Source organism: Myotis davidii, unplaced genomic scaffold (assembly GCF_000327345.1).
Source record: "Myotis davidii unplaced genomic scaffold, ASM32734v1 scaffold524, whole genome shotgun sequence".
NCBI lineage: Eukaryota > Metazoa > Chordata > Mammalia > Chiroptera > Vespertilionidae > Myotis > Myotis davidii.
Genome location: NW_006299263.1, coordinates 2,907,404 through 2,926,670, shown reverse-complemented (window position 1 = coordinate 2,926,670; position 19,267 = coordinate 2,907,404). Strand labels below are relative to the sequence as shown.

Below are 19,267 nucleotides of genomic sequence, written 5' to 3'. Positions count from 1 at the left end.
CTCTGTTACGAAGGAAAAAATAGCAAAGCCGTGGAGGCCATTTACCCGATATGCTATTCCATACATAACCCTATACTGTATACTTTATGAATCAATAAAAAAATTTACAATTTTTAATTATAAAAAAGAAGGAAAAAATAAATTATAGTGTGAAGGGAGAAAGACGAGTGAGGACTGAGTGATGAGTATGAGAGAGCAAGGATGCTGGTCTAGGTGGTGGTCCTGCAAGGGGGGTGGGACTACTTACGCCGTGGAGCTTCATGTATAGGCCGCAGGCGTTGCACACGGGCTCGCCCTCCGCGTTGCGGCGCCACAGCGTGGTGGTGGTGGTCTGGCAGTTGGCACAGGAGAGGCCCACTCGGCGGGAAGCAGACTGCAATACAGGAGACAAACCCTTCAAGCCCAAGGAAAAGGCAGGCACTGCTGCTTCTGCCTCAGGGAGGGAGTGCTGCAGGGCTGGGCCTCCCCTAGGTGGGTGGCGGGAGCAGGTGATCATAATCCTGTGTGAGCATCTCAGGCCAGCCAGAGCGCCAGGGGAAATGTATGCCCTGGGAGAAGAGTGAATGCTAGTCGGGACTGTGGCTTAGCGACGTTATTAGTCATTCCTTGTTAGATGGAAAGTCCAATGAGCTCTGGGCACTGGAGGCAGAAAAGCAGAATTAATGTGGTTTTCAAGTGGTGGGTGAGGATTTATTATATCCAAGTGTCATCAGAGACTGGATGGGCTGTGGGACCTCAAGAAAGGAAAACATCAGGGTTGATCTCCTCTGTTCTTCCCTCCCTAATATACATGAAAGCCAGTATGTATTGGTGAAAATCCAATTATAGTAAGAAAAGCCCACGGAACAAAGAACCAAAAACTCAATTCCAAACTCTTCCTCAGCCACAGGTCAGGTACACACTGTTTAACCTCCCTGGGATTTGGGTTGATCAGTTGAAAACCAGGTAAGTAACAAAGGAATAAAGGAAGAGCTGACCTTCCTCATGGAGTTGATGGGAGCACAGGAGACGTACAAGAGAACGCTGGACTGGGAACCAGGAAGTCTGGACTCACTCATATGTGACCCCAGGCAAGCCACTAGCTTTTCTAAGCCTCACTTTTCACTTCTGCATAATTAAGGGCTTGAATTAGATGTTCTTATGAAGATTAATAAATAGAAACCTCATTTAAATTGAAGTTGGGAGGGGCTGTCAGGGGAGTCTCATAATTACTCCAAACAAGAGACATATTTTCCATCTCCAACAGGAAGAAGTTTTTCTACTCTACTACTCCAGCAGGTAGGAGGAGGGTCTTCTCCCCAACAAGCCTTACAGCTCAGCCAATGAAAAGCCACAATACTTCTAACTCCCAGTTTCCTCCAATGGACTCTTTGATTACAACAGCTCCTCCTTCCTCTATGAAAGAATGTTCCCCTCCTTTGTCATCTGGACTTGGCATGGTTCACCAGTGGACCACATGCCCCGAATTACAAATCTTCGTTGTTGCAGAGTAAACCCATTTTGCCAGAGAAACATCTGGCTCTTTGCTCAAGGTCAAGTCTGGAAAACCTTGTAGCTCAAGCTAACTTAACGCTAAAGGCGTGAGAAATTACTATGTAGCCTGCACGCATCGACCCAAACCCTCAAACCATACCTTCTTCTAAAGATGACTTGAAATCCAAAATTCAAAACCAGGAAATGTCCCACCAAGGTAGGAGCCAGGGGCTGAGAAGAGCGAAATGTGCCCCACCCCCACCCCAGGCTGTTGGACTTCTGTGGTCTGGGTACTTGCTTACCAGCCGGCGCTGGGGCTTGATGAGGGGCCGGTTGATGCCGTTCATCTTGTGGTAAAGGCCGCAGGCGTTGCATAGGTAGTGCCCTGTCCCATCCCGCCTCCAGAGTGGGGTAGACATGGCCCCACAGTTGACACACTCTCTGCCTTCCGAGAAGTCATCAAACATATCTACTGGGTGGGAAAGAACACAGAGGATTAATTATTTGTTTATTCATATTAACCTCATGTCAGAAAATCTAGAGACCAAAGAAATAATGCCCTTTCCTTGCAAGGAGTGCAGGAGGGATAGCTTTGGGGCCTCACTTGGACCTTAACCCCTGGGGATCTATCTGCTCCAAGGACTGTCATGGGAAGTGCACATGTTTACTCTCGGACATCCCAGACACAGCAGGGCTCTCCCCAGTCAGGAGACAGGAAGAAAGTCTGGCAGCAATCACCCTCAGCCTGATTTTAGTCCCTCATCTCTCCTTCTGAGCCTGTAACCCTGAGGTTTTTATCTAACACTCAGGTCCACTCTGACCTTTTGTCTCTCTCTCTTTTTTTCCTTTCAAAATTAAGATTCCTTTGAATAAAAATTATAAATATTTACTTCAGGAAAATAAGAAAACACTGAAATGTGTAAAGAAATATAAATTACATATAATCCTACAACTCGAAGATCACCAGTGTCATTAGCACTGTGTTCTATTATATCCTTTGGAATACTTTATATATATTGATATATAAATACTATATATATATATATACACACTATGTATATATATATACACACATTTTTGCCTGGTTGAGGTCAAGCTATATAATTTTGAGCCTGTTTTTTCACTTAATGCCAAAGCCTTTCCCACATTAGAAAATCTTCACAAGCTCATTCTGAGTGCAGTGTGAGATCCCATCACATAAATGGGCCATCCTTTATTTACCATCATTGACCTTTAATTAATCATTACCCAGTTTTTCACTTTTATTTTGTAAACATGGCTCATTTTGTATACAAATGTTAGCATTTCTGGTTATTTCTTAGGATACTCCCCTAGAAGTAGAATTAATGAACCAAAAGGGACTACATTTTCTGAAAGTTCTTGAAATTTTAAACTGCCCTGCCCTACTCCCCCCCCCCAAAAGCTGTAATTCATTTCCTCATTTCAATATGCCTGTATGATATTCTGAATCACAATTTGACATATTTTCTTGCTTACTGATACATAAAATAAAGGTACATGTGATAGCAATGGTGACAGAGTTGATCACACGTCTATGGGAAAGTTGCCATCATTTGTCACTCCCCTGCCCTTCCCAGCCCCATTACCTTTATCTCCCATGCCTATAGAATTTTACAATTGGTAAATTCCACTCATGTCCAGTTCAGTTGCCCTGGTGAAATCGGCTGGGCCACTTTTGTTATCCCCTATGATTTATATAAAGCCTGGCTTGGAATTTGCAGAAGTCTCTCTAACTCCATGAACATGGCTTCTTATTTTGAAAGATGTTTATTATATCTTTTCTGAATGTTCTCTGTCCCTTAATATAGCTACTCTGGTGTCCAGATTGTCCTTGTCCTACTACCAGAGGCAAGAGTGGATTCTTCTCTAGTAAGGGGGGGGGGCGATATTTGAAGGGGGGGTTCTTTTAATATATTTTTATTGATTTCAGAGAGGAAGGGAGAAGGAGAGAGAGATAGAAACATCAATGATGAGAGAGAATCATTGATCAGCTGCCTCCTGCACGCCCCCCCACTGGGGATCGAGCCTGCAACCCGAGCACCTGCCCCTGAGTGGAATCAAATCTGGGACCCTCCAGTCCACAGGCCAACGCTCTATCCACTGAGCCAAACCAGAGAGGAATGGAGGGGAGGGTTTTTAAGAGCTCTCTCTCCATCAGGACCCAGCCCTGGGGTGTCAGGCTGCACATTCTGCTATTTCTGTGACCCCACGATACCTGCTCTAAGGAAACAGTGGGCTGAAGAAGAGGATGGCCCTCCCCTCAACTCTGGGTACACAAACAGTCATTCGCACCTGCAAACAAGTAGCTGTATGTCTACACCGAGTCAACAGTGTGCAGGTGTGAGGGGCTGTTTGCTCAGGCCAGGGAGCTGAGCACACACTGGTCACAAGAGAGGCTATTTTTGTACCTGGGTCACACTGGGAACCCTGCAGCAAGGTCACCTGCCTGCACAGCCGCACATGAAAAGGAGACTCCGCCCCACAGCTTGCTTCCCCAAGCCTGGGGGAGGCGTGGAGTGAGGAGCAACCTGCCACCACCCTCACTACCATCAAGGCCTCCTCCCCCTTCACTTCCAGGCAGGCTCGTACCTGCCCTTGCCGGGGGTTGGTAGCCCTGCTCCCTCAGCCCAGGCCTTCCCTGAGGGAACTGGAAAGGCCAGGAGAGTTCACAGAAGGGCCTTCGACTACCCAGGGGCCCTTGCAATGTCATCATTTTGTTGCGTGTTTGTAATAAACACTAGATGGCACTACAGCCTCAAAATTGAAACAGGACACTGGCTTCCGGTATAAAATCAGGCTTGGGCAGGAAGGACCAGTCTCACCAGTCCTAACCTAGGACAACCCTCTCACTCTTTTTTTTTTTTTAATGAAAAAATTTAAACATATTCAAAAGTGAGCAGAATTTAAAAGTAAACTCTTTTTTATTCTTTCTTTATTCTTTCTTTATTTTTTTCTTTATTGAATAAGATATTACAAATGTGTCCTTATCTAAACTTTTTAAAAAATTACGTTTTTATTAATTTCAAAGAGAGGAAGAGAGAGGGATAGAGAGATAGAAACATCAATTGGCTGTCTCGTGCACTCCCACTACTGGGTATTGAGCATATGCCCTGACCAAGAATTGAATCGGTGACCCCTTGGCTCATAAGTCGATGCTCAATCACTGAGCCACACACCAGGTGGGAAAAATAACTCTATTTAATAATTATTCAGCTCCCAACAACGTGTGCCCACTTTTGTCTCCTATACCTCCACCCACTCCCCCGTGTCTGGCAGAACTGGAGAAAATCCCACACATTCTACCACTTCATTCACAAATACTTCAGTAAGGAGTTCTCAAGGGTGGTGATCATCTTCTTTTTAAAGATAAGCAATCTGGCTTCTTTCCTACGTTCTGGAGACAAAAATTGCATAAACCGTTCCTCTTTCTTTTTTTAAATACATTTTATTGATGTTTTATTACAGGAAATGAGAGGGATAGAGAGTTAGAAACATCAATCAGCTGTCTCCTGCACACCCCCCACTGGGGATGTGCCCGCAACCAAGGTACATGCCCTTGACCAGAATTGAACCTGGGACCCTTGAGTCCGCAGGCTGATGCTCTATCCACTGAGCCAAACCGGTTAGGGCTGTTCCTCTTTCTTTTCCCTTCACACTTACTGTTTTATAGTTGGGCAGACTCATCTAAGAGGCTGCCTAACAACCCACGGCTGGTTCCTGGCCTTTTACTGCTTTGAGAAGCCAACACAAAGGTTTGCCTTAGGACAGTGATGGCGAACCTCTGACACGTGAACTCATTTTTTTTGGTTGATTTTTCTTTGTTAAATGGCATTTAAATATATAAAATAAATATCAAAAATAAGTCTTTGTTTTACTATGGTTGCAAATATCAAAAAATTTCTATATGTGACATGGCACCAGAGTTAAGTTAGGGTTTTTCAAAATGCTGACACGCCGAGCTCAAAAGGTTCGCCGTCACTGCCTTAGGAACTCCTTCAAGCTTGCCTCCCAGGATGGGTTACACAGCCAAGCAACTATTTGGCCAGGGAAAGGCATTGGAGGCTGGTAAGTACGTACAACTATTTACCGAGCATCTGCTATTTAAGCACTCGTACAGATGTCATAGGGGCTAAGGGGAGTCTTACTCTCAGAATGCTAATGACCTAACTTGGGAAATGGAGCCAGAACACCAATTTCGAGTAACAACGTTACTCAACTCATTTTCAGAACATACCTTAACCAAGCTGGGGCTTTGGGTGGCAGAAACTTCTTGTCTAGGGTGGAAAGTGCAGAAGTCTGACTCAGATCGAAAGGTCGGAGGGTCACACCAGCAGCCAAAGGAAAGAACTGAATGGGAGGGCAAGGCCATCCTTCCTAAAGGCACTCCCCTCACCCCCCGACCCCCGTCAGACACATGTTTTCCCCACAACCCACAACCTCTTCAAATCTGCACAAGTCCATATTCTCTACCAGAAAATTGCCATCCAACCTACCCAATTTTAAGTGATTATTATAAAGACCATGTGCCAATAGAGGAAAATGCTTATCCGACATGTTAAATAAAAAATGCAGCACACTAAATGCCATGGAAGGAACTTTTGTTATGCTACTTGGATTTTATGAACATATATATATTGATTTCAGAGAGGAAAGGAGAGGAGGGAGAATCATTGATCGATTGCCTCCTGCATGCCCCCTACTGGGGATCGAGCCTGCAACCTGAGCATGTGTCCTTGACCGGAATCGAACCTGGGACCCTTCAGTCCACAGGCCAATGCTCTAATCCACTTAGCCAAACCAGCTAGGGTTGAACTTATCTTTAAAACAATAAACACACCATTCTGTAATGTCATAATTGCCTGTTTTTAAAATCTGATAAAAAAAAAATAAAAATGAAACAAAAATAATTTTGATCAGACCGCCTCAAGCAACTCCCAGTCCACTATGGAGGAAGGAACTATTTTACTCTCTTACATTTGACACATGTCTCTCCTGCACCCCCACCCCTTGGGCTGAAAAACGGAGAGAAAGAAGTGCAAGCCCTGCTGCTTAGCAACCACTGGGGAAAACGGGAGGTGACAGGCTGTGAGCCCCAAACCAGCACTAGTGTCTGGAGGTGTGTACCTTGGTGATAGCCCCCTCTTATTCCCTCATTAGAAATGGGTAGGGCGGGACTTCCTGAGGGCAGCGGGCAGCAGCCTGAAGCCAGTTCCTAAGCCTGATTTCTAAGGCAGAAGGGCACAGCTATGGCCTTGACTTAGGAAAGCCCCACCCACCGGGTGCTGGGCACCATGGGAATCGGCCCTGCCACTGAGAAGGCAAGGGGAAGCCAGCTCTGGGAAGTGGGTCAGCATCACCCCACAGCCAGAGGAAAGACTTGTAATAATAATTGTGAAGTACTTTGCAAATAAAAGGAAAAACTCACAACAATGGCTGTAAAGTGCTTTGCAAACACCACATGAGATAACAATGATGGATTATTGTTAGGGTTGGAGGGGTTGAGAGGGAGTGGGAAGACCAGGGACAAACTTTGGTGTGCTGTGTTATGGGGGGAGAGAGGGGACAAACAAAAGAGCTAGGAGATTTGGGGATCTGTTTTTTTCTCAAACCACTGGGGCTGTGCTCTTGACTGCAAATCTCTATCGCTCTCACGCTCGTCCAAGTTGAAGACTGCAGGCAGGGAATGACCTGGCAGCAAGGTAGACAGAATATACGTAAGAGGTCTCACAGCTACTGCTCATGGGAAATATTAATTCATGATTATTTCAGCAAACAAAAGCACAAAATGAATTGAGCCCTAACCCCAAGAATGGGACTCTAACGCCTCACTTCCATCCATGCCCCATTATAGCATTATTTTTTTCAAAGAGGGAAACAAACTCAGCCTGATTTCTTAGGCATCCAATTTAGAATGAATCTTCCTGAGAATTAAGGCAAAACACTCTCCCCCAAGTGCCTGAAAGAAAAATGTGGGCCTGGAGGTAGAAGGATCCACCCCCACCCCCCACGACTTCCCTACAGAGAACTGACGCAATCAAGACAAGGACTCCGACCTCTCCCCTGACCTGCCCCATCCATCTCGGGGAACCACCCACAGGCAGGGTAAGAGGGTAAGCCAGTAGGGCTGCAAGAAGGAAAGGTCAAGAAGAAGAGGGGGGAAGTAGGAGGAAGAAGAGAGAGAAATCAGAGGCTGGGGCCAGGGTTGGCGACACCCACTGGGCACGGCCCAAAGGCTGGACTTGTCTCCCGACTGCTGGAGAGAAAGCTCAGGCTGAGATGCTGCCGCGTGCGTGCCAACCCGCTGGGCCAGTGGCACAGAGCCTGGCTCTGCTCTGCGGCAGAGGTGCCCTCAAGCCCTCCCTCTTTTGAGGGGCTTCCTCTTGCTACCGGGAAAAGCTGGGGTCTTGAGTCAGAACCCATGGTGGAGCAACCTTGCTCTGTTCACCCTCAGAGGCTGGGGGTATCTGGTCTTAGGCCATCTGCTGTTTCTGGGTGTGGGGCACTGAAGCCCAAACGTGTCTGCTCCGCTTGCCCCTGTGAAAGTGCTGGACATAGATATATATTAGACAAACTTGGGGCAAAATCCCTGCCCAGCCCAGCTGGCGTGGCTAAGTGGTTGAGCATTGACCTATGAACCAGGACAGTGACACGCGAACTCATTTTTTTGGGTTGATTTTTCTTTGTTAAATGGCATTTAAATATATAAAATAAATATCAAAAATATAAGTCTTTGTTTTACTATGGTTGCAAATATCAAAAAATTTCTATATGTGACCTGGCACCAGAGTTAAGTTAGGGTTTTTCAAAATGCTGACACGCTGAGCTCAAAAGGTTCGCCATCACTGAACCAGGAGGTCATGGTTTGAGATATATATATATATATATATATATGTTTTTTAAATACCTGCCCAGAGTTGTTTTGGTCTAGATGGGGATACACACCTCAAAACAAATAATTATATTCAATGTGACAAATTGCAATGATGCCTGGGCTGTATCACTAGCCCCCGCTCCAGCTGTTTTGGATCACTGTGCAATCTAGTTGGGGAGGCAAGATACCTAAACACAATGGAAAGTACCCATACCCAGGGCAGCTAGCTATTCAACGCTACAAAATAGAGGCCAGAGAGGATCCAAGGCCTGGGCAATGAGAGGGGAGGGGCCTGCCCAGAGACCTCCCGAGGAGCCAAAGGGGCTTCAGGAACAAAGTCTCTAGCCCCACCCATATGTCCCTTGCTGAACCCTAGTCCCGAGTCCCATCCAAAGTTCACCAGAGATTGTGCATGGATTTCCTGACAGGCCCAGATCTGTCCCCGGGGCTGGCGCCTGCGTCTGGGGCATGGGGAGCAAACAAATGCTGGGGTTTTTCTGGCAGCTCCGGAGCCTTTGGTCTTCTGGGCTTTGTCAGGCTTGGCCTGTGACAGGAGGCTGCCGAGGGGAGGGCAGACACAGCTCAAGCGGCGTCCAGGCTGGCGGGGATCAGAGCACCTATTTTGGAAGCTCCCACAGCCGCTGAACAGAAGCGGTTCTCGCCACAGGCTGGGCCAGGGTTGCCCTGTGGAGTTTGGGGCCTCTGCGTCTCAGTGCCAAAGAACAAAATGCTGGCGGTTCATAGAGATTAGCCCGTACAATTCGGACTGCGGTTTCATGAGATGCGGAACATTTTTACAATTTTACAAACAAGGACACTGAGAACAGTCCATATGAAATTTTTAGCACACTACATTTCTTTTTTTAAATATATTTTTATTAATTTCAGAGAGGAAAGGAGAGGGAGAGAGCGATAGAAACATCAATGACGAGAGAGAGAATCACTGATAGGCTGCTTCCTACATGTCCTCCACTGGGGACTGAGCCCACACCCTGGCCAAGTGCCGTGACTTCCTGGTTATAGGTCGGAGCTCAACCACTGATCCACGCGGGCCGGCTGTAGCACACTACACTTCTTAATAGCCACTGGAAAATATGACTCCTCCCCTCACCCCCTTTCTCTCTCTCTCTCTCTCACACACACACACCCACTAATGCTGATCTAAGAGCCTGGGTTTGGGCTTAAGGTAAGAGTTAAAGAATGTGACATTCAGGTTTTTAAAAAAAATCACAAAGAAGCATTTACATTCTGAAAGGAAGAGAAAAAAGCACCAAAAACAGGGAGGGAGGGAGAGAAAGAAGGGACTACTCAATGATTGAATTGTCATAATTTCTATATTCAAAACTTTCCCTTATGCCGGTATTTTGTCCTTCTTGGTGTTTTTGCAAGCACTGTTTTGCCCAGCTGTCTCCTTGTCCTCTGGGGGCTTTCTCCCCACCTCCCATCCACCACTGATCAGTGAAAGAGCTGCCTGGACCTCAGGAGGAGCTGGACAGGCTGCTGTGCCCGGAAGACACCTGTCCTACTGCCCCCACCCTCCCAAACCTGGCCTCACCAGCTTCCTCTTTTCTGCCACTCCTTGGTGCTAAGAAGGATGGCACATAACTCATCATCCAGAATGGGGCTCTTCTGAGGAAAAGGGGCTTATTACTAACTACAGGCCTGGTGCATGAATTGGTGCATGGGTGGGGTCCGGCTGGCCATGCCCCCAATATGGGGGTGGGGCAATCAGGGATGGGGCCAGCCAGGGGGAGGGACCGTGGGCAGTTGGCTGGCGGGCCAGCCCGCCTCCTGGTCAAACTCCAAGTCGAGGGGACAGTTTGCATATTAGCCTTTTATTATATAGGATTATTCTGGGACAAGAGGCTTAAAATACAGATGTGTGGCCACTCTCAGCAGCACTCCGGGTGTGAGGCCCACATCCCTGACATGCTTACTCCCTCTGTGTTGCCCTACACACTGCTTTCTCCCCAACATTAGCATCTGACTAAGAAGTGGGCTGAGTCACCACCTCCCAGACAAGGTGCATGCAGAATGCAAGGAAAGAGGTGCATGAAATGACTCTAAATGCCTGTGCTTAGTTGGCCATTGACATCTCACAACCTCCTGGTTCATCTCACAACCTCCTGGGATTCCTGACTGAGCATCAGCAATTGAAAATGTTTGCCACTTCCTGGACTCTGGGTACTAAGTTTTAACTGTGCCCTCTGTTCACTGGACCCTGCCTCGTTCAGTGACTATGACCATCTGTTATCCCCTAGTCACTGCTCCCCCAGTACTGGCTTATCTCAATTAAGGCTTTAAGGCTCTTGGAGGGCAGGAGGCAAAATTGGAAGTGATGCCCTGGCCGGTGTTGCACAATGGTTAGAGAGTAGGCCAGCACACCTAAGGGTCTCGGGTTCAATTCTGGGTCAAGGGCAGGAACCTGGGTTGCAGGTTTGATCCCAGACCCCAGAGGCAACCAATCAATATGTCTCTCTCACATCGATGTTTCTTTCCCCTCACACACACACACCTTCCACTCCCTCCAAAAATCAATGGAAAAAAATATCCTTGGGTGAGAATTAACAAAACAAAACAACACTGGAAGTGATGTTTGGATAATTCCATGAACATTCAGTGGAAGAAACCAAGGTTCAGAGAAGGTGAATGAATCACATAAGCTTCTAGGATAGTGATTTTCAACCTTTTTCATCGCGTGGCACACATAAACTAATTACTAAAATTTTGTGGCACACCAAAAAATATACCTTTGGCCAATCTGACTGAAAAAAAATGGTATAATTTTGAATCAGATATTGCATGTTTTAAAATTTTTTCAGTCCAGTTGAAAATTGCTGTTCTAGAACATTCTGTAACCTGATCCTCACCACACTGCTCTCAGGCTGGGTCACTCCTACGGTACTCAGCACACACCAGAATCCCCATGCACATTGACCAATCAGATTTCAACAAAAGCCAGAGCCCTAATGTGTCTAATGAAGCATCAGTAATGCCAGCAGGATGGTGCACATCTGAGGGCTCTGCTCCCAGCCCATTTGACTGCCTGGCCACTGAGATGCCATGTTCCCGGACACACACAATAATTCTTCTGAGAGAATTATTTACGCAGGCCCAGCGGTTTTCATATATACATAATGTGTGTGTATATAATTATATGTAACAGATGGATGGGTGGATACGGAAAAGTACTCCATGAGGCATTAAAAACCAGCCCACTCTTGCTAGTGATAAAACTGCCCCAATTATTCATGGGACTACATCAAAAGGATACACCCTCCCACCCAAAAGAAGAAGACAGAAATGTTTATTTTTAAGATATTCATGGAAAAATACTGGAAACAATCCAAATATCTACTGATAGGGAATAAGAAAACTAAGTTGTAATAAAAAATATATGAACATTTGTTTTTTTAAATGACAACTACATGGACTATGTTAAGATTTTCTCTTCCTGTAACATGATTTAAATTCATTAAATAAGCAGCCAATGAAGTAGCATTTCTATATCTGGGGAAGAGTGCTGAAGGCAGAGGGAACAGCACTGCCAAGGCTCTGAGCTTCAGGGAAATGAACACTTAATAATAACATCATGCAACATGAAAGAAACCAGTCACAAAAGATCACTGGAGGTCTTTTGTCCAGAATGGGCAAATCCCTGGAGACAGAAAGTCGATTTGTAGTTGCAAGGGGAAAAGGGAGAGGGAAATTGGAATGATTGTAAATGGGTACGAGATTCTTTTGGGAGTGGTAAAAGAAATTGTTCTAAAATTATGAGCTGGCCTGGCTGACATGGCTCAGTGGTTGAATGTCAACCTATGAACCAGGAGGTCACAGTTTGATTGCTGGTTAGGGCACATGCCCGGGCTCGATCCCCAGGGTGGGGCATGCAAAAGGCAGCCGATCAACGATTCTCTCTCATCATTGATATTTCTATCTCTCTCTCCCTCTCTGAAATCAATAAAAATATATTAAAAAAATAAAATGAAATAGATACACGACTCTGGAATGTACTAAAATCCACTAACTATACACACTTTACATGAGTGAACTTTACAGAATGCAAATTACTTATTAATGATGCTGTTACAATACAACTAACAAGAAATTAAATTAAATTTTAAAAAGCATCTCTGCTTCGGAGTTAGAAGATTGGAGATATCTACTTTCTTCCTTTTAAAAAAAGTATTTTATTGATTTTTTACAGAGAGGAAGGGAGAGGGATACAGACCTAGGAACATCAATCAGCTGCCTCCTGCACACCAGCTTCCTGGGATGTGCCAGGAACCAAGGTACATGCCCTTGACCGAAATTGAACCTGGGACCCTTCAGTCTGCAGGCCGACGCTCTATCCACTGAGCCAAACCAGTTAGGGCTCTAAGCAGATTCTTAACCTCACCCACCCACTGTCATCTCTCACAGTGCCCTGGTTCCTGTCCTGTCCCGAGAGGCCCCCAGCCCAGCCTTCACAGGCAGACGCAGTTCCCAGTGGATCTGGCATGGCTTCCAGTGCTCAGTTCTACACATGTACACCGCCTATTCAGACCTTGTTCCTTTTACTAATTAGGAAAACCGAGAGGGAGCTTTGGGTAGGCCCTCTATCAGCGCCAGTACAGGAGACTTAAACCAGGCCTGGCTGCACCCCCCCTCCCCTCTCCAGCTTGTTACAAGCTGGCAGGATGGAAAGGAAATTCTGAACAAATTGCCAGACCAGCTCCCTCAGGGACCAAGACAATGGGTCTGGAGGGAAAAGGCCTTTCCTTCCAGCCCGGCAGCCGTCAAATGGAAACAACTTCCCTTTCACCTCCTGGAATGGCAGCAGCCAGCCAGCCAGCAGGGGAGATTTATGGAGATATAATGTGACCTCTTTATTGCCCTGAATGCTAAGGAGGCATTTCAGGGGAGATTTACGCCTTTTAGAAGGGGAGGGGGGCAAGGGTGTAGAAAAACATCAGCGGCTAAGCACGAGACTGTTTTCCCCTCTGGGGGTTTCTTGGGGATTACTTAATCAAATCAAGGTTAAGTTCAATCGCCAGCACTTTACATCTTCCCCTACTAATCCACAGTTACCCTGCAAGCTTTTTGCACAAAATGTGGAGTCTAAGGAGAGCTGGCAGGGCTCTGTTTAGCTCTGAGTTGAGTCAACACAAAACAAAAAGTAAAGATGAAGATTATATACAGAGCGGCCAGGAGGCTTTTCCCCTCCTAGCAAAGGACCTGGGGAGTGCACATTTGACTGGCCCATGCTTAGCCTCTTCTTTGTAAAATGAGGGTGTCCGACCAGATGATCTAGATCCTTCCCAGTTTGAAAATGACCCCCAGGTTAATATCAGATCAAATGTGTAAATTACTCTGCACCAGTGTTGTTTTCTGAATCCTTTCTTCAAATAAAATCTTACTTGAGGAAGCCTGACATAAAAAGACAGAGAAGTGGAGCTGATTGGGTGAAAAGATAACCAGGCCCTTTCCAAGTCCCCTGGACATTATGTCCACATAGTGGTGTCCTTGAGGAAGGTCCTCCAACCACTAGAGGGTGCAGGAGCGCAAATACAGGAATGTTACTTAGGACTCTTCCAATAGTATGAATGTGGCTCATTCACTGCTTCAACACCAAAGACTACATTTACCAGATTAAAGGCGGGGATTAATAAGATCCAATTCCAGAATTAATGAGGTGGAAATGTTCACCAACATTAATTTTACCTCTCTTGCTCTGGTCTCCACAAATCAAAAGTGAAGTATTTGAAGAATAAGATGATTTTGGGATCATCCAACTTGGCACTATAGTGTAACTCTTCTCATTCACATATCTAAAAATGTTCCCCCCTAATTATGTTTAAAGTGTGCAATTCATAATTGCTATAAATATTTAAACAGTACAGAAGGATATCAGATTACCAAATTACTATTATCCCATCCCCTTAAGGAAAAAGTGACTAACAAGTTTTCTATTTTTCTAAACATTTCCTACTTTATTATAATTTTTATTTTTAGAAATTATGAAAAAGTATCAACAGCAATAGAGCATTCCCTTTTATTCCCTGTCCCCATCTCTTATGCAACTATTATTCTAAATTTGGTATACAACCTTCCAACCCATTTTCATACTTTTAGATACCTCTGAACACTGTAATGATTTTTGTGCTTTTAAAATTTACTTTAATGCCATCATACTATACATCACATTTACAAATTTACTTTTAAAATATGAAATGGTTCAGTAACTGAGGGAAAAAAAGAATATAAAAACACTCTTGCCTAGCTGGCATGGCTCAGTGTTTGAGCATCGACATATGAACCAGGAAGTCATGGTTCGATTCCCAGTCAAGGCACATGCCTGGCTTTTGGGCTCAATCCCCAGTGTGGGGCGTGCAGAAGGCAGCCAATCAATGACACTTTCTCATCATTGATGTTTCTATCTCTCTCCCCCTCTCCTTTCCTCTCTAAAATCAATTTTAAAAAAATAAAAACACTCTTGCACCCACCACCTAGTTTTGCCAGATCTTAACATTTTGCTGTATTTGCTTCAGATATTTCTTTTTTTAAAAAAATATATTTTATTGATTTTTTACATAGAGGAAGGGAGAGGGATAGAGAGTTAGAAACATCGATGAGAGAGAAACATCGATCAGCTGCCTCCTGCACGCCCCCTACTGGGGATGTGCCTGCAACCAAGGTACATGCCCTTGACCAGAATCGAACCTGGGACCCTTCAGTCCGCAGGCCAACACTCTATCCACTGAGCCAAACCGGTTAGGGCTGCTTCAGATATTTCTAAAAAAAAATGAAAAATTGCAGAAACAACTGATTCTTCTGTGTATCTTGTCATCCCAGTCTCCTCCTTCCCTCTATCATGAATGTGATGTTTGATTCATATAAATGTTTTTCCTCTTGCAATATGTGTATATTTTTTCAAAAACAATACATATTTTTGCACATTTTAAACTTCATAGAAATAACATGCTATATGTATGCTCTTTCAAGTTCTATTTTTTTGAGTTTTAATTATGCTCATACACATGGAGCTACTTTGAGTTGCTTTGTAGTTTTCTATTATATTGACATATATTTAATTTGTTTATTTCCTCATTGATGTATATTCAGGTTGTTTTTAATTTTTGCTATAATAAATGTTGCAACATGCATCTTGGTACATATTTGTTTATACACATGAGAAAAGTTTTTCTAGGACACATTACACATTATAGAAGTGTTAAAAATATATTCATAAAACAAATGTTTGGTTTTGGTGCTGTTTAGCAATGCATCTGTCAGTTTTTGCTAGGTTATACTATAACAAATAATCCCCAAATCTCAGTGCCTTGCTATATTAAAGACTTATTTTCTGCTCTTCTTATTACATGTCAGTTGCAAGCTGGCTGAAGTTCTGTTACATGTATGTGCTTCACTCTGGGACCCAAGTTGAGTCATACCAGCCTCGTAGCAGAGGACATCAGAAAGTGATGTCAGACCACATTATGGCTCTTAATGCCTGTGCTTGGCAGTTGCACAAGTGACTTCTACTCACATGTCAGTGACCAAAGCAAGTCTTACAGGCAAGCCCATGTTATCAGGTGAGGCATGGAATCCTCCCTGAGAAGGAGCAACTGGGAAGAACAGTGCCATCTGCCTTGAACACAACTGGGATCAGACCATCACACTCTTTATAGCTTGGTTTCTTTATGACAGCACATTTATTTGGACATTTTCCAATATCTGTACAGATCTACCTCACTTTTTTAAAAATATATTTTATTGATTTTTTACAGAGAGGAAGGGAGAGAGATAGAGAGTTAGAAATATCGATGACAGAGAAACATCGATCAGCCGCCTCCTGCACATCCCCTACTGGGGATATGCCCGCAACCTAGGTACATGCCCTTGACCGGAATCGAACCTGGGACCCTTCAGTCCGCAGGCCGACACTCTATCCACTGAGCCAAACCGGTTTCGGCCTACCTCACTTTTTAAAGAGGATTTGTTAGTTTTACAAGGTAAAGGTATATAACATTTACATTCTTTTCGTTTTTTTCTTTTTTCCTGATCGCCGTCCATTCCCAGCTGCCAGCTCAGGGGGTATTTATTTATTTAAATGTATTTTTATTGATGTAAGAGAGGAAAGGGGAGAGATACAGAGAGAAACATCGATGAGAGAGCATCATTGATTGGCTGCCTCACTGGGGATTAAGCCTGCAACGCAGGCATGTGCCCTGACCAGGAATCAAACCCAGGACCTTTCAGTCCGTAGGCCAAGGCCCTATCCACTGAGCCAACATAACACTGTTGCCACTGACTAGGGCAACATTTACATTCTATTCCATGATTCCCATAATTGTGTAGCTGCACTTTGATATTTGAAAGGATCCAATGCTCAAGTCTTCTTTCTAAAAATTATCTTGGCTATTTTTGCACAGTAACTCTTCCATGTAAATATTACTAGAGGCTCGGTGCACAAATTCGTGCATGGGTGGGGTTCGGCTGGATCGGGCTGGGCTGGCTGTGGGGAGGGGCCACGGGCAGTTGGCAGGCCAGCCCAGCCCCCTAGTCGAATTTCTGGTTGAGGGGACAATTTGCATATTAGCCTTTTATTATAGAGGATAATCAGCTTGACAAGTTGTATTTAAGAAATCCTTCTGGGATGTTTTCTGGGACTGCACTAAATTTATAGATCTGTTTGGGGGTATTTGTAAGAAAAAATACTGCTAAATTTCCAGTCCAAGAACACTGTCTTTTCCCATTTATTCATGTCTTCTTTTATGTCCTTTATTAACGTTTTATAGCTTTCTCCATAGAGACTGTACATGTTTACCAAAGTTAACCATTCTTTCACCTGCACATAATGAAACATTGCTTCTTCCTTTCTAATCTCATTTATTTTATTACCAGGAAATTTACACCTGGCTGGAGATCTGACAGGTATAGGTCGGCTCTCAAAGTTTTCCCCTCAATGTGGTCTGAATTTCTATTACATTTCACAGTATTTCTGTAATTGGGGTATGATTTGTTTCCCACTTCCACTGATGATGAAAATTTTACCTTATATTGGGGGTTCTTTTCATCTGACTTGTTGGTGTTCAGGAAGGAAGGGGAGAAAGCACACCTTTGCTATGCTATCTCTCACAGGAAGTCTCCGCCCCTTCTTCACGATGCACACATCCCCTCAAACCTATCGTCTGTTCTTTCTCGTCCTATCACTAGCCTGCCCAGACTACCCCAAGTTTTCCATGGGTTTATTAGGCAATTAATCTCATCGATCTTGAATTACCTATTTTATCCTTGTCTTCTAGTATCATTTAGATCTTTGGGTGTTATTTCATCCTTTTCTCCCAAACCATATTTTCTTCCTAAGCCAAATTATAAGCACAAATGAGATCAGGGTATATTTTATACCTTGTTTATGGGGTTAGTTTTATTTTCTTTCTCTTTTTTTCATTCTAGCCTCAGAACTCCGTAGCCAAGCAGACATTTACAAATTATACACACACAGAAATGGAACTTCTGGGCACTGGGGACCACACAGAGCTCAGCTCTCAGCCTCTTCCTCCCCCCGGAAGCACCACAGCGGAACCCAGGGCCACTGGAGCATGTTTGAGGCAAAGGTCTCATAGTTCCACCCATCCTTTAACACACAGTACATCCTTTCCTGTCTTAGGAAAGGTCTGAGCTGCTACAGAAAAGCAATCTGATAGGACAAATTCAGGCAGAATAAGTACTACCAACTCTCACATTAATAGGGCTCACACCTTTGGGGAGGAAAACAGAATGTGGTGTCAGGATGGAGAATTTTTGCAGTTTACTCTCTTCTTACTAATAAACTTTTGCATTGTTTCTCTATTTTTATTATGATCAATTGTGGAAAAATCCACATAACACGAAATTACCATTTAACCATTTTTATGTGTACAATTCAGTAGTGTTAAGTATATTCATATTGTTGTGCAATCCATCCCAGAATTCTTTTCATCTTGTTAAATTGAAACTCTGTACCCTCCACCCCCAGCCCCTGGCAACCACCATTCTACTTCCTGCCTATGACTGACTGCTCTAGGTATCTCATAGAAGTGGAATCCTACAGAAATTGTCTCTTTGTGTCTGGCTTATTTCACTTAGCATGATGTCCTCAGGGTTCATTCATGTTGTACATGAATCTCCTCCTTTTTAAGGCTGAATAAATATTCCATTGTATATATTAAACCACATTCTGTTTATCCATTCATCTTTCTGTGGACACTTTGGTTGTGTATGTAAACGTACCCCCTCTATAGAAGGAATTATAGACATTAAACAAGATATTGGGTCTATGTCCCTAAATGTAGATTAATATTGAAAAAGGTGAATTCTAACTAATACAAAGCCTTTTGGCTATTGTGGTGCTCTCTTTTTCATCAACAATGTATTCAACCTTACAAAAAATAAAAAATCAGGAACAAATGTGAGGCTGTGCACTGAACAGCAAAATCAGTCAATCAGACCTTGACCACTATGGCTCCCATTTGCTGACCGAGCTGGGGGGACTGCACAGGGCAGGGTCCTCGTTAGACTTGATCTTCTAGAAAGAGGCTCAGAGGTAGCGGTAGCTGCAGAAAAGCCAGGGCAAAGGGGAAATCTCTGGCAGCAAGACTCTGAGGGAAAGAAGCAGCCCCATAGCCCAGCTCCCACAGAGCTGTGTATGCTCATGTGTGGTGGCCTCAGCCTCCATAGTTCCCTGAAATGAGAGGGTACGTGCCATCAGTGCAGCTGGCGTTAGGGAATGGGAAGGACACCTACCCAGGAAGTTAGGCTGACCTGAGTCCTGCCAGCCTTACCCCCTGTGGCCCTGAGCACCCTGTAACCTCGGCTTCTTCATCTTCCAATGGGTATTGCAACTCCTGCGTGCAGGACAGCTGTTGGAATCAGTAAAAC

At 44.4% G+C, this 19,267-nt stretch overlaps 1 protein-coding gene across 2 annotated transcripts in view; it reads right to left on the bottom strand.

The window, feature by feature from the left end:
* Positions 1-19,267, bottom strand: part of GATA4 (GATA binding protein 4) — a 50,469-nt gene that overhangs the window by 8,400 nt on the left and 22,802 nt on the right. The window contains exons 2-3 of one of the 2 annotated variants that reach the window (XM_006774783.2): positions 1,776-1,945; positions 248-373 (exon numbers count right to left, since the gene is read on the bottom strand). In XM_006774783.2, the coding sequence (XP_006774846.1) occupies positions 248-373; positions 1,776-1,940 (291 nt within the window). In that variant the 5' untranslated portion in view covers positions 1,941-1,945. The remainder of the gene's footprint in view (positions 1-247; positions 374-1,775; positions 1,946-19,267) is intronic. The other variant, XM_006774782.2, reaches the window with a different exon arrangement.